This window comes from Artibeus jamaicensis, unplaced genomic scaffold (assembly GCF_021234435.1).
Source record: "Artibeus jamaicensis isolate MK-2021 breed Jamaican fruit bat unplaced genomic scaffold, CSHL_Jam_final contig_687, whole genome shotgun sequence".
In the NCBI taxonomy this organism is placed as follows: domain Eukaryota; kingdom Metazoa; phylum Chordata; class Mammalia; order Chiroptera; family Phyllostomidae; genus Artibeus; species Artibeus jamaicensis.
In genome coordinates this window covers 339,581-361,948 of record NW_026521925.1, presented here as the reverse complement: position 1 = coordinate 361,948, position 22,368 = coordinate 339,581, and the positions used below count along the sequence as shown (strand labels likewise).

Genomic DNA, 22,368 nt, shown 5'->3' with positions numbered 1-22,368 from the left:
TTCTTCCCCATCACAGGCCATCCTGGTTTAACAGGTAAACAGGGGTACCCAGAAAAGCTGTACACTACAGGTGGAAGTGGATCTAAGCCCACTCATTCACACCAGAGGAAGTGCCCTGCTGAGGGAGGAGAGAGCTCTGAGGAAGAAGAAAGTGAGCACTCACTCCAGATCCATTGTCTTAAGTCTAGCAGTTTCTGAGCCTCAGAAGTCAGGAGTAATTACATCTGCTTGTCAAGACTATTGTGAGGACCACAAAGAACTGTGGCACAGAGATTGCACAATGCAGGGCTGTGGACGTAAGCATCAGCTCCACAGGCCGGGCCAATCTGGGCACTGCCACCTGATGGCTAGGCAACCTTGGGGGATCTGCTTACCTCAGTGAAGTTCAGATTCCTTAGTGGGGATAACCATCAGTTTATTTTGAGGTTTGAAATAATAGAATGTATGTAAAGCACTAAACATAGAGCCTGGCCCAAAGAAAGCACTCAGTAGATGACAGTGGCTGTTGCTAAGTTGATCTTATTAAACAAGATAGGACCATTCCTACCAGAGTTAGTGTCTGAGTCAGGGTGGGGGTGATCTCAAAGTGATCCCTTCACTTTGTAGTTCCAGTACCCTAGGAACAAAACTCCTACTAAACCAAGCACAGGAGACTGAGGGATACACCCAAGGCCAATGTACTACCATGATGACTCCTTGTTTCTTTTCTAACTCCATATTCATATATCCTGACCACAGAGAGAAAAATTATATGAGTTTCTCAACCTAGTTTGTCAAACAAATATATAAGTGCAGGGATAAAGAAACACACCAGAGATAGGAGACAAAGCAACTCAGTAAACCTGTTGCTGTGAATGGAGGGCACTCACTATGGGACTCCATCTCTTCCAGAACTCCCAGCTCCTGTCATATCGAGCAGAACCTTTGTCACCAGGGCCACCATGGTCCTGCCTTTTCCCACCTCTGGCCTCTTTCATACCTCTTCTCTTTCCTCCTACAGGTTCCTGCCCTAGTACTCCAGGATCCTTTCCTGATGCCCACAGCTTTCTGCTGTCTGCCCTCACAGCCCTGGAGTCATGCACCTCCTGGAGTATGTAAGTTATGGAAGAGGGCATTTGTTTTGCTCACCTGGACATAGCAGGAGCCTGAGTGTAGACATAACTCTGTCATGTGGCCTCTCTGTGCTCCCTCTCTTTGTACGATGAGGTTCACCTTATCCTGGAATCACAGAGGAGCCCAGCTTGACACATGGATCACAGCAGCTGCTTGACACAGGATGACCTGGCATACCCTGGGCACCCACTTCATAGTAGTGACTGAGAAGAGCATTGCTTCTTCTAAAAGGATAGGAAGAAGACAAGAGACAGTTGATATTGTTTGAGTGTGGCCTGGAAGGATGAGCAAGTAGGCGGGGGGGGGGGTGTAATTCAAGGTGCAAAGACAAGATGACAAGTGGGGAGGTATGTGTGCGCATGTGTGTGTACATGCTTTCATGTATGTGTGTGCTGGGATGGAGCTCTAAGTGCACTGTGAGGGTCATAAGATCCACCCTAAAGCAAAGTCAGTACAAGGTGACTGTAGAGCCAGTGTTTATGGCTCCCTTAATGTGGGCCAGGCTCCAAGCCAGACTCTGTTGAGACCCCTGAAGACAAACCATGCTTAGCAGTCCACTTTCCCAGAGCCAGGAGAGCTCAGTCACCTCCAGTACCTCAGGGAGGCTTGGGGCTGTTGGGCCAATGGAGCACCCTGAGTTCCCTGAATGGACCCAAAGAGGCTTTTAGTAGTATCTCTGTTAAGCTCAGAAGGGAACTGTGCACAGGGGGAAAGGCTAGGCTGGGATGAAACTAGAGAGAAGGAGGATGGAAACAGGTGACATCTTTGGTCTTGTTACTTAACTTTTGCAAGTTCCAGTGTCTCGTCAGTAAATAGGGGGACAAGCACACCTCTACTATAGTACAATGGCTGATGAAATTCCTGTAAAGCCCCTGAAAATGGGCATGATGCATCAATGCTGACAGGAATGGTGCAGATGTTGAAGAAGGTGGAGATGGCAGTGCAGCCTGGGTATTGTCCACTGGGAATGTCCATGTCAGTTGGCCAAATGGAGGTCCAGTGGAAGTATCCTTATGACATGAAGAGAAGAATGTTGACAACAATGAGAACATCCAGCCACAGGGTAGAGTTCAGCAATGGCAAAATAAGGACTAAATGGCATCATCAGAAAAAAGATACAAGTTTTAAAATTAAGCTGATAAGTCTAAATTACTTAGAAGTATACCTTTCCATGATTGCATTATAGGAAAAGACGCAGGACTGAAAAAAGCATGGAAGGGTCTAAGCAAGTTCAAGTTGGTCCACAGGCCATAGCCTTGAGGGTCATGACTTTTCTTTCCTAAATCTGTGGCAGCAGGTGCTGCTTGTATCCAGGTTGGTCTCCATGGTCCCTGTGATTTCAACTGCTGTATCTGATCTCAGCATTTCTCCTTCCTGACTAAGAGCCTGGCTGTCTGAGGTATCCATACCAAAAAGGAATTCCTGGTAGGCATTGGCAGGCGAAGCCCCTACACCCCACAGCCATTAGGGATGTTCTGTGTGGTCCTCAGAAGCCCATGGTTAGTGATTTGTCCACCCCTCCTCTCATCCCTGCTTCCTGGGTTCAAATTAACCAACTGATCACAGGCCTTTTGCTTTGTTTTCATGGTTTTTTTTTTTAACATTTAAAGGTTTAATCCATCTGAAATTTGTTTCAAAGCATAGTGTGAGGTGAAGAATTTCACCTTCCCAGTGATTTAAGTAGTTGTCCTAGCCATGCTTGAATAATCCATTTGTCTCCTGTTTCAGTGGGGCCTTGAAATGGCACCACCACTGTTGTCTGCCGGCTTGTCCACACTGCATGGCCTTCCTTTTTAGGCTCTTGTCCTGTTCCATGAGCACAGCTCCTGAGCAGCCTCCTCCCCAGCAGGCAGCCTCAGCCCCACTAAAATGCCTTTTTGGCAACCTGTGCCTTTCTTGATAGCTCCAATTTCCACTTGCTTCTCCATTATTCTCTTCAACTTCTCAGGGTGTAGAAATGCCCTGGTCCAACCCCCAGCACCCCTCTTTCTTTACTGCAAACAGTCCCCAAACCCCTAAATGTGCCCCCAAGGATGCATCTGGAACCGTGGCTTCTCTCCTGGGCACTATGGATCCTGAGAAAGAAGATATCTACTAAGAAGGACTGGGCTCAAATTTTTAACAAAAACAGCCCAGTGTATAAAATACTTCAGGGAGAAACCTGCACTAAACTATCTACCTCTGCAATAAACTGCCTACCTGTACTGTATTTGACATCTGAGCCAGTCCTTATACAGTTCTTGGAATCCTATTTCAACCAATGGGACTGAGTCTTTCCCCATCTAATTGGAGCTTTATAGCTGTATCTCCATCAGTACTTTCACTGACCAATCAGGGTCCATTCTGATCAATCAGGGCAATGCCTCCTGCACCAATAAAACTGAGGATTTGGAGTCCTCACTTGCATGAGGATGGACCAATCAGGGACCAGGGGCAAGGACTTCTGTACGAATAAGCCAGCTCCCCTCTGGCTTAGGAAGAACAATTTCCCTTTCCCCTGGAGACTGCATTTCTCTGGCTGGAGTTGAAACACAGAAGAGGTCTGTAGCAGAGCAGAGCTGCTTACCTGAATGGGGCCAGGTCTTAGGGCCTCTTCAGAGCCCTACTGTCTCACAACTGTGCTGCTTCATAATTAAGCTATTACACTGTTGAGTTGTTCCACAGCCATATGGTTTTCACATCTATACTGTATCACAATTGAGCTGTTTTGCGCTGCTTTCTTATTTACCACACCCCAAATGGGGAATCCTGATGGTACTGAATTAGTGCCAATGACCATCAGGTGACAGCACCAAGTGCCTTGTGTCAACTGCCTTCCAGGCATCTTCCCTTCACTCCTCTAATCCCAGCCTACAGTTCGCATGTGCAAGCACAAACAGACACATAAATACTAACACACAAAGGTGCACATTCACAGGTAGTCATGCCAAAAAATTATTTTATTTAGAAGAACCTGAGTTTCAAAAATATGTCCAAAGCCACAACTACTCAGTGGCAGAACTCAGGTCTCTAGTACTTTTACCTTTCCTCTGGGTGTTTTTTAAAAAAAAGTTTACAAAAACAAAGAATTCAAAATATTGAGGAAATAAAATGACATTGCATGTTACATGGTCAGCACAGTACCTGAGCCTAGGTGCTAAATTAGCAATAACCATAGAATGATAATTATTCAACTCACTGTCACTCTTTGGTATGGATTCCAGTGGTAGTTAGCCTCTTCTCTCCCAATGAGGCTGAGAAGCCCCCAGGGACTCCTGTTGTCCCTTGGCATCTGCTTGTCTGTGACACCTCCTCTTGACTGGGAGCAAAGCCTAAGCTCAGCAGCAACTTGTCTCAGAAGTCAAACCACCAAACCGGGGGAATATTCCTCCTTTATCCTCCAGACCACTAAAGGAAGTCTCCCCACTGCCAGGAGCTGGGGTTGTCATGTCTGAATACACAAACATGTACATTTACATTTACATGAATGTACACATGGACACTCTCTCATGTGCACTCACACATGAACACATACATTCCCTCTTACCTGTGTGGGTCCTGCTACACACAGCTTGACACAGCTTACCATCATAAAGGCATAGAACACCAGAGCTGGATGACCCTGTTTGTTCATATCATAGATGGGAAAACTGAGGCCCAGAAAGAAGACACCCTGAATCCAGTCCCACAGAATTTGCTGACAGGGTACCAGGGCCACATATTAGGGCAGCAAGGCACGTGACACTGTGGTCAGTTCTGTGACCAGGGAAGCAATGGGGCTTAGCTGGCTGGCTGCTGGCTGTGGTGCTAGAGAGATCAGGGAAGGTACTCCTGCAGTCTTGGCTAGTCACAGTTGAGGATCTTGTGCAGGACCTCAGAATTAAGTGGCGGGAATCAAGTGTCTCAATATTAAGTGTTAAGAGATAGACACCTGTGCACAGTCTGCTGGAAAGGGAAAAGCCAGTGGTCAGGGGCAGGTGGAGGTATTAGTATAGGTAGCTAGATATTAATAAAGGAAGCAAAGGGAATCAGGCATTATTAAGTATAATCAACTAGGGAGCACAAGCCTGCTTGCTTCCCTAGGAAGTTACAAGTTCATACACACCCCAGGGAAACACCTCTAGAGTTGTGCTTGAAAAACAAGGTGTTACAGGAGAACAAGTAGGTCAGGGAACAAGTAGGACATGATGGGCATGGTGGGGTAATTGAGGCTTGAGGGGAGAAGCACAGCAAAGCCCTCCTGGAAGAAGGCTGGGGATAAACAAGATGCTGAACAGAGATCCCTTTGCAGAAGCAGCCAGGAAAGGAAGCCAGAGCCATTACTAAGTCATGGTCCCAGCACTCTATTGGACAGTGTTACCTCCAAGCCCATGCCTTTGATAGTAGGATTCCTACTTAACAGATAATAACTAAGGCACAAGTTTTAGTAAACTGCTTTAAAACAGGCAGAGTTGTTCCAAAATCCAGGCCTTAAAAAAACTGTGGTAAAATATACATAACACAAAACTTACCATTTTAACTATTAAGTGTGCAGTTCAATGGTTTTTAAGTACATTCATACTGCTGTGCAACCATCATCATCATCGATCTTCAAAACTTTTTCATCTTCCCAAACAGAAACTCCAACCCCATTAAAAAACTCATTCTCCATCTCCCCACGCCTAGTACTTGACAACCACTGTTCTGTCTCTATAAATTTGCCTAGTCTAGGTGCCTTATGTAAATGGAATTATACAAGTATTTGTCTTTTTGTGTCTATTTTACTTAGCATAAAATCTTTAAAGTTAATCCATGTTGTAGCATGTGAGATTTTCCTCCCCTTTTTAAGGCTCAGTAACATTCTATTTGATGGATATATCACAGTTGTTGATCCACTCATGACTGATGTACACTTAGGTTGCTTCTATTTTTTCGCTATTGTGAATAATGCTGCTGTGAACATGAGTGTGTAAATAATCTGTTTGAGTCCCTGCTTTCAAATAGCAACACAACACCAGCACCATGCAGAACCAGTTTCCATAAACCTCAAGTATAGGGGAGCAGAAAATGAGAAGGTGAAGAAACTGGGCAAGATGTAGTGCATGAGAGACAGGGCAGCAGGCTGAGGGGGTCCTGAAAGCCACCAGAAGGAAAGCTTGCTGGAGAACAAGTGAGGCCTCCTACAGAGTTGGGGTAATGTGGCAGTGTAATGGGTGAAGCTAGGTGAGTGTTGGTGCTCTTGCAGGAGCCTGTTAGTCTTCTTCATTCCTGTTCCATCTCCTCACAGTGGGCTAGCCAGGAGGCCATACCAGGTGAGAACAAGCTGACCAACAAGATCAGGAAGCAGAGACTCTATTGTTTCAGCTGAAAAAATAAGAGGTGGACCTCACCTCACCATGCACCTACCACCAACTGTGCTCACTGGGCCCTCTGAGACAGGGAAGTACTTATCTGGCAAAGCACAACTAGAGCAAATGAATATGTACCAATTTTGGACAACAGATAACTGTTTTCTCCTCATTCCCTCAGCCCTTCAGCCTAAACAACAACAAAAACAAACACAAAAACATCCTGGACATGTTAAAAGATTCACTAGCTACAAAGATCTGAGCAAACAAATAAAGCTTCAAAAAGCAGAACAGACTGTAATATCTCTAACTCATTTTTACAGAAAGATTTAAACTCATACTCAGGACATATATTCTCTTTACTTGTGATATTTTCATTTTTAAAGATTTATCTTTAATCTTTATTGTATTTTCTTTTTTTTTAAATAAATTTATTTTTTTTTGAATTGATTATGCTGTTACAGTTGTTCTATTCCCCCCTTCATTCCCCTCCACCCTGCCCCCCCAACCCCACCATTACCCCCCTTTAGTTTATGTCCATGTGTCTCAAGTCCTTTAGGTTCTATATTTCCCATACTATTCTTGCCCCCCCATCTATTTTCTATCTACTGTCTATGCTACTTGTTTTCTGTACCTTCTCCCCCCGTCTCCTCCTCCCACTCCCCTGTTGCTAACCCTCCTTGAGATCTTCATTTCTATGTTTCCACTCCTGATGTAGCTGTCCTTTTAGTTTGCTTTTGTTTTAGGTGTGGTTGTTAATACCTGTGAGTTTGCTGTCCTTTCACTGTTCATGTTTCTTTAACTTCTTTTTCTTAGATAAGTCCCTTTAACATTTCATATAATAAGGGCTTGGTGATGATGAACTCCTTGAATTTGGTCTTATCTGAGAAGCGCCTTATCTGTCCTTCCGTTCTAAATGAAAGTTTTGCTGGGTAGAGCAATCTTGGTTGTAGGTCTTTAGATTTCATGACTTGGAATATTTCTTTCCAGCCCCTTCTTGCCTGTAAGGTCTCTTTTGAGAAATCTGCTGACAGCCTGATGGGGACTCCTTTGTAGGTGATTGTCCCCTTACCTCTTGCTGCTTCCAGGATTCTTTCCTTCATTTTAATTTTGGCTAACGTAATTATGATATGCCTTGGTGTGTTTCTTCTTGAGTCCAACTTTTTTGGTACTCTCTGGGCTTCTTGGATTTCTTGGAAGTCTATTTCCTTTGCCAGATTGGGGAAATTTTCTTTTATTATTTGTTCAAATAGTTTTTCCACTGGTGGTTGTGTCTTTCCCCCCTTCTGGTACCCCTATAATTCGGATATTGGAGCGTTTATAGATGTCCTGGAGGTTCCTAAGCTTCTCCTCATTTTTCTGAATTCTTATTTCTTCATTCCTTTCTGTTTGATGATTTTTTTCTTCCTCCTTCTGGTCCACTCCATTGATTTGAGTCCCAGTTTTTTTTTCATCTCTATGGTTTTCCTGTGGAATTCCATTCATTTCCCTTAATTTAGCCTCATATGTTTCTCCAATTTGTGGCTATAGTCCACCAGATCTGTGAGGAAGCTGATGACCAGTGTTTTAAACTGTGCGTCTGAGAGATTTGCTATTTCTTCGTCACTTAGATTTATCTCTGGGGCTTTGAGGTCTCCCTGCGACATTTTTGGTCTGTTTTGGCCCTTTAAGTGGGAGGAGCGGCGCCTTGGATTCCCAGGTGGCTGGGTTGTGACGCTGTATGTGGGGGCGTGGTCAGAGCGGGGAAATGGCCGCGCCCTCTGTCGCCTTGGCCGTTTATCGCCGCCGCCGCCGCTCCAAGCGCTCACTCCCTCACCCGTGTGCAACCAGGCAACCACAGTCAACTCGCTGCCACCGCCTCCCCACTGACTCCTCCGTAGTCGCTCACCCGGTGGGCCGCTCGGTCGCTCACTAGGTCCAACGCGTCTGGGTTCCGCGCTCGGGTAGATCGAGCCCTCCTTTGTAACTCCTCACCCGACGCCGGTTTCGCCCCTTACCGGTAGGGCCGAAGAATTTGTTGTTAGCGGACTTCCGAAAAGTTCAGTTTTCCGTGTTCTGGTTGTGTTTTCTGATGCTAATATTTAGTTGTCCCTAAACTTGGTTGTGTGAGGAGGCATGGCACATCCACCTTAAACCTCCATCTTGGCGGAAGTTTTATTGTATTTTCTTACATTATCTTTTAGTCCTCTTATACCCCCACTCCACCCAGCTATCACCACACTACTGTCCATGCCCATGAGTCCTTTTTTGTTCAATCTCCCTACACTAGCTTCATCCTGCTCTCCATCTATGAGTCTGTCTCCTTTTCCTTGTTAGTTCAGCTTATTCACTAGGTTACACATGTGAGTGAAATCATATAACATTTTGTTTTTCTCTGACTGGCTTATTTCACTTAGCATGATGTTCCCCAGGTATATCCAAAGGGTAAAATTTTCTTCTTATTTATGGCCAAGTAGTATTCCATTGTGTAAATGTCCCCATAGTTGTTTTATCCATTCATCCATTGATGGACACTTGGGCTGCTTCCACATCTTGGCAATTGTAAATAATGCTGCAAAGAACATAGCGGTGCTTATGTTCTTTCAAATTAATGTTTTGGGTTCCTTTGGATATATTCCCAGAAGTGAGAATACTGAGACAAAAGGCAGATCCATTTTTAATTTTTGAGGTATCTGCACACTACTTTCCAAAGTGGCTGCACCAACCTGCATTCCCACTAACAGTGCAAAAGGGTTCGCTTCTCTCCACATCTTCGCCAGCACTTGTTGTTTGTTGATTTGTTGATGATAGCCATTCTGACCGGTGTGAAATGATAATCCTGCTGTGGTTTCAATTTGCATTTCTCTAATGATCAGTGATGTTGAACATCTTTTCATGTTTGTTGGCCATCTATCTCTAGTTCCTCTGGAGAAGTGTGTATTCAGGTCCTTGGCCCATTTTTAAATTGTGTTGTTTGATGTTTTGGTGTTGAATTTTGTAAGTACTTTGTAAATTTTGGATATTAACCCCTTATGAGATGTATCAGCAAATATGTTCTCCCATTCTATGGGTTGTGAAATACAAAGGATTCTAAGAAAATATTATAAATGACTATATGCCAACAAACTAGACAACCTGGATGAAATGGGTAAGTTGCTAGAAACATACTATCTTCCAAAATTAAATCAGGAAGAATCAGAGAATCTGAATAGACAGATTGTACCTAGTGAAACTGAAGCAGTAACAAAAAAACCCAACAAACAAAAGCTCCGGACCAGACGGTTTCATAGGTGAATTTAACTAAACATCCCAAGAAGAACTAACACCTCTCCTTCTCAAACTACTTCATAAAATTCAAGAGGAAGGCCTCATTTTACAAGGCAAGCATTACCCTAATTCTAAAACCAGATAAAGACACTACAAGAGACGAAAATTATAGGCCAATATCAGTGATGAACACAGATGCTAAAATCCTCAACAAAATAGTAGCAAGCCAAATACAGCAATCCATCAAAAAGATCATACACCATGATCAAGTGGAATTTATTCCAGGAATGCAAGGTTGGTACAACATTCTCAAATCAATAAATATGGTGCACTACATAAAAAATTAAGGATAAAACCTACATGATCATATCAATAAATGCAGAAAAAGCATTTGATAAAATCCAGCACCAATTTGTGATCAAAACTCTCAGAAAAGTGGGAATAGAGGGAACATATCTAAACATAATAAAGACCATATATGACAAACCCACTGCCAGCATCATACTCAACAGACAAAAACTACAAGCATTACCCTTTAGACTGGGAACAGGACAGAGATGTCTGCTTTTACCTCTCTTATTCAACACAGTACTAAGAAGTCCCAGCCACAGCAATCAGACAAGAAGAAGAAATAAAAGGCTTTCAAATTGGAAAGGAAGTTTTTAGCCACAGATGACAAGAGTCTGTACACAGGGAATACCAAAGATTCCACCAAGAAACTACTAGAACTAATAAATGAATTCAGCAAAGTAGCAGGATACAAATTTAATATCCAGAAATCAGCTGTATTTTATATGCCAATAACAAGCTAACAGAAAGGAACATCAAGAAAATAACCCCACTCATAACTGCTTCAAAAATAGTAAAACACCTAGGAATAAATCTAACCAAGGATATAAAAGACCTATACTAAGAAAATTACAAGACACTGAAGAAAGACATTGAAGAAGATATAAATAAATGGAAGCACACACGGTGTTTATGGATAGGAAGAAATATCATTAAAATGTCCATACTACCCAAAGTAATCTATAAATTAATGCCACTCCTGAGCCAGCCCAGCTCCCGCCCTCGGAGCGCAGCACTGCCACCCTGTCCATGGGGGCCAGTGTGAATGCCCTGCAGCGCCTTGTGGAACAGCTTAAGCTGGAGGCCACCATGGAAAGGATCAAGGTCTCCCAGGCTGCTGCAGAGCTTCAACAGTACTGCATGCACAATGCCTGCAAGGATGCCCTGCTGGTCAGCGTTCCAGAGGGAAGTAACCCCTTCAGGGATCCCAGATCCTGTGCTCTACTCTGAACACTGTAGGAAAGAAGTGGGTCAAGGAATGCCTTCAAGCACAAAGTGATGAATGCCTGCCTCCAAGTCTCAAGAAAGCATTTTTCCCCAACCAAATGACTTTTAGGTATTTCAGACCTTCCCAGAGGCCTGGTCCTATTGCCAAAATTCTACAGAAATTTATGAGTTTCAACTCAAAGAAACTGGGAAAAGGAGTAGATTTTTAAGTAATAATGGCCCACTTTGTTTAGTGAAGTGCTTTATACTTAAGCCAAAAACCTAACCACCAAATGTACAGAAATGTACCTCTTTCACAAGGGAATTACTAGTGTTTCTATACCTGGAATATGATGTATGTTTTATTTACTGGATGTTTACATTTTGGAAAGAAAACCATTTTTGTCTATTAAAAAACTCAATATTTGGAATTTTATTGTTCCTAAGATTTTTATGCTATAAAAAAATTTGTCCCTTTCTCATGAATTTACAATTTCTAAATGAAGAAAAGCCAGTATAAAATTGTGGGATGAATAGGCTTTATTAATCAAATGATGTCTTGATTTTTGTAAGTGAGAAGACTTTTATTTTTAACACTAAACATGAAAGATGTTTCTTAGCAAACTCGTTGGAAAGATGAATGCATCGTGTATTCGATCTCCCAGTTCTGTATGTGACGCACAGCTCTTCCTAAGTCCCTCGGGAGTTGTGGCTGTACTTAGTCGTACCTTATTTCATGTCTTTGAAAAACATTTAAAATGTGACTTACAGAACATTGCAAGTGATTAAAAACAAAGTAATTTGAACATTCTACAAACTAAATGAATTTTTAATGTCATGTTTTATGTTGTGCCTTTGATTTAATTTGAGACACTTTCACAAGAATACTTTGTGTTTGTGATAATCTTTAAAGAGCTTGGAAATAAAATGTCTGCTTCTACAACAGCAAAAGAAAAAATTCCACTCCTATCAAGATTCCAATGACATATTTCACAGAACTAGAACAAATATTTCTAAAATTTACATGGAACCACAAAAGGCCCAGCACAGCAACAGTGATCCTGAGAAAGAATAACAGAGTTGGAGGAATCAAGCTATCTAGTATCAAATGGTACAGTAAGTCCTTAATAATAAAAACAACATGGTACAGGCATAAAAACAGACACATAGATCAATGGCACAAAATAGACTAGAAATAAACCCATATCTTTACAGTCAATATTTGACAGAGGAAGTAAGCACAGAAAATAGGCTAAAGAATAATTTGTTATTCAATAAATCATGTTGGGAAAATGGGACATATACATGCAGAAAAATGAAACTAGGCCATTTTCTTACACCACACACAAGAATAAATTCAAAATAGATCAAAGATTTAAATGTTAGACCTGGAATCATAAAATCCTAGAAGAAAACACAGGCTGAAAAATCTCATTGTTCATAGAAATTTTTTTATCAGATATATCTCCCCAGGCAAGGGAAACAAAAGAAAAAATAAATGAGACTACAAACTAAAAAAGTTTTTTCACAGAAAAGGAAAACATCAGTAAGATACATGTTCTAATCGAGCTCATTAAGAACATTTGAAAACACTGACACTGTGCTGGAATAGCAAGGATATCTCAATACCTTTCACTCTTACCAGGTTACAGTAAAATTAGAAATAATAAGAAATCAATATTATAAGTACATTTTGGAAGCGAAATTAATTTCTACAATGAAAATTATAAAATGTTTGAAACTCAATGACAACCAATATTTACATAAAAATGATGGAGTTCAACAAAACTGGTATTTAGAAGAAAATATCAAATAGACTTGTAATATACAGGATAAAAGGGACAACAGAGAAAGCTAGTGGTAACTTGGGTTAAAGAGAAAATAAAAACTAGAGTTAAAACGCTTCAGAAACAGAATACAACAAGACCATGACCAATTAAAACCTGTGGGATATGTCCAAATAAGTATGCAAGGGAAGTTGTATAGCTCTGAGTATATATGCATATACTTAAATATATAAGATATAACTAAGCAAATAACATAAGGAGCTTTTTAAAAAAGGAATAAGATATAAACTTTTTTAATTATAAAATAACCATAATAAAAGTAGGTTTGACAAATAAAACCCAAAACTGATTCTTCAAAAATATCATTAAAATAAGCAAAATTCTGAGAAGTCAAGCAATAGAAAAAAAAATAGAATACGTTTGAAAAGTTAGCTTAAAAAAAGTGACACAACAACAGCTGTGAAGATGTTTTAAACCACAAGATAATAGTAGGTACAGCTTCATTCTGGTTGATTTTGTTTTATTTGAATGAAATAAATTTTCTTGAAATATATATAACTAAAATGGCTTAATATGAGGCAGAAAAACTGAAAAGAACAGTAAACACAGAAAAAACTAAACAAGTAAGAAAAGGGTTACAGTGGGTCCTTCTGCCTTCAGAAAGAGAGGATTTCTGCAATGGATGTTAACAAGTCACATCCTCAGTGTGCTCCTAAGGGAAGCTCCTCAGTGCTTTCTATAAGACTAACAAGCTTAACAGGAATATCACATACATACACATATGCACATACTGTGGTGATATACAGAAAGATCTTCCAACATACTTGTAATAGTTAAAAACAGTTCCCAAATAAAACAATCCTATGTGTTTGGTTTGGAAAGAAACTGCATGGAGGAAAAATCACAGTGTATGATTGTCTCCTACAAAGAGATCTATCTGAAAGACAGACATCAGACAGGTCAGCAATCAGCAATGGAGACAAGAGTATGATGAGAAGTTTTAGGGAGAGAGAAAGAGAAAACATATCCTTTTTATACTATCCCTAACTTGGTGGAATGTTTACAAACTAAAATTTACTTCAAAATTATTAAATAAAATGTAAATCAATCATAAAGGTAAATAAATGTAACCAATAATTAATAATTTAATTTGAAAAATGACACTTTAATAATTGTTAATTACATATTTTAAGCTAAGAATAAAAATGAAAAATTTGGAGAATGTGTGGAAAAAGCTTTTCTAATAGAATATTTAAAACAGAAGGTCACTTTTGTAATTAAAGAGGTAGAAATGATCACCCAAACAGGTTATAAAAACCTCAAAGCCATAAAGGAAAAATAACGATCTCATTGTATGAACTTTAACCTCTATACAAAGAAAAGCATTGTGGGCTTGTCAAAGGACAAGTGTCATACTAAGGAAAAATGTTTATGAGACTTACAACCGGCCACAAGATTTATATCCTGAATATAAGAATCTTTTACAAAATCAATATGGTATAAAACCCAACAGAAAAATGAACAAAGAATATGTACAAATCATAGAAGGTATAAAAATGGCTAATAAACACTTGCAGCCCTGGCTGGTGTAGCTCAGTGGATTGAGGGCAGGCCTGCGAACCACACAATCGCAGTTCGATTCCCAGTCAGGGCACATGCCTAGGTTGCAGGCCAGTTCCCAGCAGGGGACTCATGAGAGACAACCATACATTGATATTTCTCTCCTTCTCTCCTTCCCCTCCTCTCTAAAAGATAAATAAAATCCTTAAAAAATAAAAATAAAAAAATAAACACTTGCAAACATGCTAAAGCCCTTTAGTTATCTAATATAAGTGCAAATTTAAACAATAGTAAAATATTTGTCTATCAGACTAGCAGAAATTAAAAACGTTGAGCACGTTTTTACCACTGGCAAAAATTGGGAAAATTCTGTTATTTTTCCAATATTTCCCTGTTGGGGGCTGGGATAAGCCTGAAACAGGCTGATACAATCCGACCTGAAGGTTGCACCTGAATAACAGGATGCTGCGGTTAGGAGCCATGGAACTCCCCCTCCTGGACACGCGGGTGGCACACCAATCAGTGCCTTGATCACGCGCCCGCCATGCACCCCCCGGCCAATTGCAGGCTAGAGCACGCTTTGAAGCCCCCTATCCACTGCACTTCCTCCACTGCCCTCCTCTATATAACTCCCTCCATTTTGAAATAAAATTTGCAGCTTGATCAGAATCCTTTGTCTTGCTGCCATTCTTCGCGCCTCCTGTCCCATCCCCCTTCATCCGTTACAGGTACATCGGCGGACCCCGTTGACTGCCTCGCGGGCCGAGGCAACTGGCGCCCAACGTGGGGCCCCGCTGATCGCCTGTGCGGACCGCTGTCCCCCTCGATCGCAGCGTTTCGCCCGGCTCACCGCGACCACTCGACCGCGCGCCGGCATTCCCTGAAGACCCCCGTTCCCCGACAGCGGCATTTCAAAAGGTAAGACCCAGCCATGGGACAGGCATGCTCACAACATGATTCGTTCGTTGCTCAATTAAAAGAGTCTTTCAAGGTGCGCAAGATAAGAGTTCGTAAAAAAGATTTGAATTCCTTTTTCACTTTCGTTTTTAAAATCTGCCCATGGTTTCCTCAGGAGGGTAGCATTGACTCCCGCGTCTGGCGCCGTGTAGGCAACTGTCTAAATGACTATTATAAGGTTTTTGGCCCCGAGACTATCCCTATAACTGCCTTTGATTATTATAACCTCATAACAGACATCCTTAAAAACCACAATAATTCCCCCTGACATACAGCGCCTTTGCAAAGAAGGGCAAGAAATTCTCCGCAATCAATCCCCGGCCCCCTCCAAAGCCCCCCTCAGTCCACGGCCTTCCCGATCGTGCTGACTTGCTTTCGCGACCTACCTCACGAGCGCCTTCAAACTGTCCTTCTGTTTCCATCCGAATAGATGCAGACCCTCAAGTCCCTTTTCTGTACCCTCCCCTTCAGGACTTCTATTCCTCTGCTCCACCCCCCAATTCCCAGGACCCCGGCAACCAGTTAGACCCCTCTGAACAGGCAGAGTTAGAGTACGAGGCCGCTCGCTACAATAATCCCGACTGGCCGCCGCTTGTAGCGGCAGTCCTTCCACCATTCAAACCGCCTCCTTATAGTACCTCTCACGCACCCGCCGCCGCCATTTCGCCTCCAGTGCATAGCGCTTCCGCCATTCCGCCCACGGCGTGCAAGGCACCCACTGCTCTGCCGCTGGCGGCCACCGCCGCACTCACTCCGTTTCCAAAGCCTTTCCTTCAGGAAACCCTCTCTTTCATCCGAGATATCAAAACCATTGCCAATGAACTCTCCGCTCTTACGATCAGTCCCCCTCCCCACGAAACTTTAGCATTCCCTGTTACTAGATCCTAGACTCGCCCAGATAAGACTGAGAACGTAGATAGTTCAGCTGCGGCTGCAGCTACCCCCCTTCCTGACAGTGATGACCCCGAAGACTCTGACAGCTCCCCTTCTGATATAGAGGAAGCACAGCCCAGTATAAGAGACACTACGACCCCCAAGCTTATTTTCACACGTATAAAAAACTTAGTCTTAAAACACTAGAAAAAGTCAAAGCTGCTGTAACACACTACGGGCCCACAGCTCCCTTTTCCCTTGCCCTAATTGAAAATCTTAGTGAGCGCTGGCTCACGCCCAATGATTGGTTCTTTCTAGCAAAGGCAGCGCTGAGCGGAGGTGACTTTATTCTTTGGAAAAGCGAATATGAAGACATTGCTAAACAGTTTGTCCAGCGCAATATGCGAAAATCCTCCTCTAAAAATTGGACCATCCTTAAGTTTCTTGGCTCCGCCCCTATCAAAGCAATGAGAGACAAGCTCAATTTCCCCCCGGACTTTTAACCCAAATCCAGTCCGCGGGTCTTAAAGCATGGAGGCGCCTTCCACAAAAAGGTACCGCAACCACTTCTCTTGCAAAAATAAGACAAGGCCCAGATGAGCCATACAGTGATTTTATAAGTCGTTTACAGGAATTAGCTGAGAGGCTCTTTGGCGCGGGGAAAGTAAAAACGCTTTCGTTAAACACTTAGCTTATGAAAATGCCAACCCCGCTTGCCAAAATGCCATCCGCCCCTATCGCCAAGGAGAGCTCTGTGACTATGTTCGCCTCTGCTCCGGCATCTAATCAAGCCCAGGGATAAGCCATACTCCCTGAGGGACTTCTCTCTCCTTTCTATTACAGGAAACAGAACGCACCGAATAAACATCATTATACTACTCGGAACACTCCCATACCTAAAGACAGACGGAGGACGAGAAGGACCACCCCAAAACCCCTGCCTCGCCCTATTTGGACAACCCTGCATCTGTAAAAGAAAAGAACTTTCCGAACACACCCTTTGGGGTGGACTTAACGGAATTCTCCCCTACCCCCTTCCCCTCTTAGGACCTTTAGTTTCTATCACCCTCATCCTCTCCTTTGCCCCCTGGATTCTTAGACGTATAACTAACTTAGTCAAAGACCAACTTAACAGTGTACTAGGAAGACCTATTCAGGTGCACTATCAACAATTAGAAATGCTGGAACATGGAGCGGACTCTGAGCCGTACAGCTGCTGGGGTGCTAGCCCACGATTCCTGCCAGGTTCCCCTCCTGCGGGAGCAGCATAACCTCGAAGATATGCTTCACAGCCAAGTAGCTGTGATAGACACCGCTGGGTGCAAGGCAAAGCACTGCAAGGAGAGGCCTGTACATACGGCCACTCGAGTCTCCTGAGAGGTAAGCTGACTTGCAAAGAGGTTGGTACCCAACTCCTCTCCTCCCAAAGGTACCCCAAAGCTCAGAATGAGCCCAGGAGGAGTCAGGCCTCTGCCTCCCCCAGCCGGTTAAAGTCTACCCTATCACATTCTCCTCGCCCTCAAAGCAATAAAAAGGCAAGTCGGCTTGCATAGAGGTCAGCACCCCAACCCTCTCCTCCGAAAAGGGTGCTTCAGAGCTCGGGACGAGCTCAGGAGGAGCCAGACCTCTGCCTCCCCTAGCCGGTTAATGTCCACTCCTCACCTTAAAAATAAAAATAAGGAAGGAGATGTTGGGGGCTGGGATAAGCCTGAAACAGGCTGATACAATCCGACCTGAAGGTTGCACCTGAATAACAGGATGCTGCGGTTAGGAGCCATGGAACTCCCCCTCCTGGACACGCGGGTGGCACACCAATCAGTGCCTTGATCACGCGCCCGCCATGCACCCCCCCGGCCAATTGTAGGCTAGAGCACGCTTTGAAGCCCCCTATCCACTGCACTTCCTCCACTGCCCTCCTCTATAAACTCCCTCCATTTTGAAATAAAATTTGCAGCTTGATCAGAATCCTTTGTCTTGCTGCCATTCTTCGCGCCTCCTGTCCCATCCCCCTTCATCCGTTACAGGTACATCGGCGGACCCCGTTGACTGCCTCGCGGGCCGAGGCATTTCCCTTATCTATTAATCGTTTTCTATCCTTCTATCACTCAGGTAAATGCAAAATCTCCTCATTTCTGTCCCTCTTTAATTCTCCATCTCATTGGCCCCTTTCTCATCTCTTCCCTAAAAACCCCCAACCTCATCCCCATTCGTTTATTCTTCTGTTCTTTAACTTTTCCATCAAGTTCATCATTTTGGGACTTATATTGTTCATACTGAATATATTTTTCATAACTGCATTGTATTGTCTCCTATTTCCAATATCCTCCTGATGATATTTATTATGCACATGCAAATGCTTTCTTTTGTCTTGTCTATTTATCTTCTTCCTCTAGTATTGTTTGTGGTCATTCTCGGAGTTTGCTCTTCTCGTGTGTCCCATCTTTCCCCTATGGCCACCTTGGTTAGTCAAATATACTTGGAAGAAGGGGCAGAAAGCCTTATACCCAGGCAGTACCTTCCATGTAAGTATAAGAAAGTGGACAGAATGCTTCTGAGGTCAAGAGCATAGGGTGTGATAGTATGGTTAACCTTCCTTTTGTGCTTATCCTCACTGGGCTAATTTGGCTCTCAGAGAACACTGCCTGACGTTTTTATCCTGGGTGCCATCTTTGTCCAGGGGCTAATAGCCTGCATTAGAGTTAATGTCCCGTGGTAGAGGGAGGTGTCAAGAGGCAGCCAGCTAACCTGTCTAGGTGTGGTACTCACTCCAGGTAGATTCTATACTGTCTGTTCTGGCATTGCCCAGACACCTGTGCCTGGTATAGGAGCTCCTGGTAAGAGTAGTGCTGAGCAGGCAGTGACCCCAGGGTGGTGCAGGTATGAGAGGAGTTCCTCCAGCCTGACTCTGTGTGGGCTGAGCCACTTCCACTCCACAACATGCCTCATCTCTTATCTGAACCACACTGCTCTGTATCTCCCCAGAGATTTCTCATGGGTTTTCACCATAGTTTCTGGGTTTCCATCTTATTAGGAAGCAATAGCAAAACTTAAAAACAAAAATCATATAGTAGACATTTTCATGGGTGAAGAAAATGGACACATGCAGATATTGTTGGTAGAAATATAAATCATTATGTCCCCTCTTCAGGGGACAGATATTGTGGTAACGCATCCCAAATGCTTGAAAAATTGCCAGGGAATTCCATGACAAGATGGTGTAAACTCACTTGTCCCTACTCCTTCCCTCTAAATATAACTACATGCACTGGAAATAATCTAATAGATAATCCTAACAGGATTCTGTAAAGTGAAAAGAGGAAGGCAGACTATCCAGGAAGTACAGGACATAACTGTCACTGCATTGAATTCCTAGGTTTTCTTCTTCTATGGTATTAGTCTATTTCATCTGCTATAACAAAAATACCATAAAGTGGGTAATTTAAACAACAAATTTATTTCTTACTGTTCCGGAGACTGGGAAATCCAAAATCAAGGCACTGGCAGAAGTGTGGGTAGGGGAGGGGAATGAAAAAGGGAAGGACTAGACAAAAGGTTCTTAGACTCGACATCAAAAGTACATCCATATAAAAATATTGATAAATTGGGCCCTAGCTGGCGTAGCTCAGCGGATTGAGCGCGGGCTGTGAACCAAAGTGTCGCCAGTTCAATTCCTAGTCAGGGCACATGCCTGGATTGCAGGCCAGGTCCCCAGTGGGGGCCACATAAGAGGCAACCACACATGAATGTTTCTCTCCCTCTCTTTCTTCCTCCCTTCCCCTCTCTCTAAAAGTAAATAAATAAATTTTAAAAAATATTGATAAATTGGGCCACATTAAAATTAAATTATTTTGCTCTGCAAAAGATTCTGTTAAGATGATGAAAAGACAAATTACAGGCTGCTATAAAATATTTACAAATCACATATCTAACAAAAAACTTGTGTCTAAAATATATAAAGAACTATCAGAACTCAACATTAAAACAGCAAAGTTGAAAATGTACAAAAGCTATGAAGAGCTATATGAGCAAAGAGGATATACAGTTGGAAAAAAAGGGTATTCAACATCATTAGCAATTAGGGAAGTACAAATTAAAACCACAGTGGGATGTGACTACACATCTATTAAAATTGCTAAAAACAAAACAAACATACAACAGTGAAATGCCAGATGCTGGTGAGGATGAAGAGAACCAGAGCACTCATACATTGCTGGTGACAATGTAAAATGGTACTGTCTCTCTGAAAAATGGTTAGGCAGTTTCTCTTAAAACTAAAAATGCACTTATCATATGACTCAGAAAATACAATCTTAGGTTTCTATACTGGAAAATTGAAAACTTATTTTTACACAGAATACTTCACATGAATATTCATAGCCTTATTTATAATGCCCCCAAATGGGAAACTACTCAAATGTCCTCCAGTGGTGAAGTTAAACAAGCTGTGGTACGTTCATATTATGGAACACTGCCCGGTATTTAAAAAGACACTATTGATATATGCAAAAACTTGGATAAACTCAAGGAAATTACAGTGAGTGAAATAAGCCAATTTCAAAAGGATACAAACTACATGATTCTGCCTCTATAAAGTTGTGAAGTAACACAATTACAGAGATGGAAAACAGATTTAATAGTTGCTAGAGGTTAGGGCTGGGGTGAGGAGTGTGTGGCTATAAAGTGGTAGTATAAGGAAGCTTTGTGGTTATGGTAGTTTTGTATCCTGACTGTGGTGGTAGGTATAGAAAGCTATGCAATGATAATACTACACAGGGCAATATACATATGCACACAAATGAGTACATGAATCCTTGGGAAATCTAAATTCTGTAGATTGTCCCAAGGTTGATTTCCTGATTTTGGTATATTATTCTAGCTATGCCAGATGTTATCATTGAGGAAAGCTGCCCTATACTTTATTTTGGGTCAAACTTCCTGTGAATCTAAATTATTTCAAAATAAAAAGTCCTTTAAAAATGGCTTCAGGATCTCACTTTTAGAAATTTATTTTAAGAAAGAAAAAGGGGGGATTTCAATTTAGGGGAAAATGAATAAGCACATTCTACTGTCTCCCACAAAATGCAACTAAAATCTAGATAGAACACATGGAGAAGCTACTTGAGGTATTTTAAAATCAAAGAGCAGGAGAATTGGGAAAGGAGATAATACTCTGAAGTAAAACTTGTGGGAGTTTTACCATTTCACTTCCACATTATCTCAGACTATCCTCAGGCAGCCTTAACCATGGAGGTGGACATCAGTGGAAACAGAGTGTCCAGGAAAGCCTTTCAGTTCAAGCTGGGAAGCAGAAAAGAGTCTCCAAACACTGAAACAGAATGCAAGAAATTGTTCTCCCAGCTCCTATCCTTCATGCTTTTGACCTTTTCCTTCACTCCATTTTTCCATGACTTAGCTCCCTGCAGCCCACAAGTGCCTCCTTTCTGATAGTTATGATCCAAGTAGGGTGGGTTTTTTTTTTAAGCCACTGTTTTCTTTCTGTGTTCTTCTACTGCCTTGGCCCTGGATGTGGATGGGCATAGTCTTGGTAAAGATGTTGCAGAATGAGATAAATGAAGCCCCAGTTTCTCGGCTAGAGGGCTAAAAAGGAGAGCACCAGAGAACTGTAAAATATCAGAAAAATAAAAGAGCGGGGGGATTTCAGGACATTGACCCCAAATGTTATGAGCCTCTGGGCAACCTCTTGACCTATATGTATGCACAGATCCAACCCTAAAGAGTGAATCTTTGTCTACGGCCATACTGCCCTGAACATATCTGATTTCATCTGATCTCAGAAGCTAAGCAGGGTCAGATCTGGTTAGTACTTGGATGGGAGACCACCTAGGAATACCGGATGATGTAGGCTATTGCCTGAGGACTTCCAGTCAAGATGGTGGCACAGCCAGACATGGTTCGCCTATTTGCACAACCACAAAAATAATTACAACTAAAATATAGAACCTTCATCGCTCAGAACTGACAGGAATGGAGATGAATGGGAAGTCTGAGAACTGTGGAAATAAAGAAACCACATCCATCCAGACTGGTATGAGGGGCACATTTGGCGGAAGAGGCTGGTCCCACATCTATGAATTCAGGAAGGATAGCTCAGGAGCAAGGAGTCCCAGGCCCATAACTGGACCCCAACCCACAGTTCCAGGGCCAGGAAGGTTAAGTCCCCACAATTTCTGGCTGCAAAAACCAATGAAGATTGAGTCAGTCAACTTCTGGAGCCCCAAGCAACTGCTCTT

The 22,368-nt window shown here is 42.5% G+C and overlaps 1 protein-coding gene and 1 pseudogene across 1 annotated transcript; both read left to right on the top strand.

Annotated features, from left to right (window-relative positions):
• Positions 1 to 9,542: 9,542 nt before the first annotated feature.
• On the top strand, positions 9,543 to 11,122 carry LOC128628321 (guanine nucleotide-binding protein G(I)/G(S)/G(O) subunit gamma-10-like). The gene is made up of 2 exons (XM_053671438.1): positions 9,543 to 9,546; positions 10,723 to 11,122. Exons 1-2 carry the CDS (start codon positions 9,543 to 9,545, stop codon positions 10,962 to 10,964), a joined length of 246 nt encoding a protein of 81 aa, XP_053527413.1. The 3' UTR covers positions 10,965 to 11,122.
• Positions 11,123 to 21,864: 10,742 nt separating this feature from the next.
• On the top strand, positions 21,865 to 21,983 carry LOC119046644 (uncharacterized; annotated as a pseudogene).
• Positions 21,984 to 22,368: the final 385 nt, after the last annotated feature.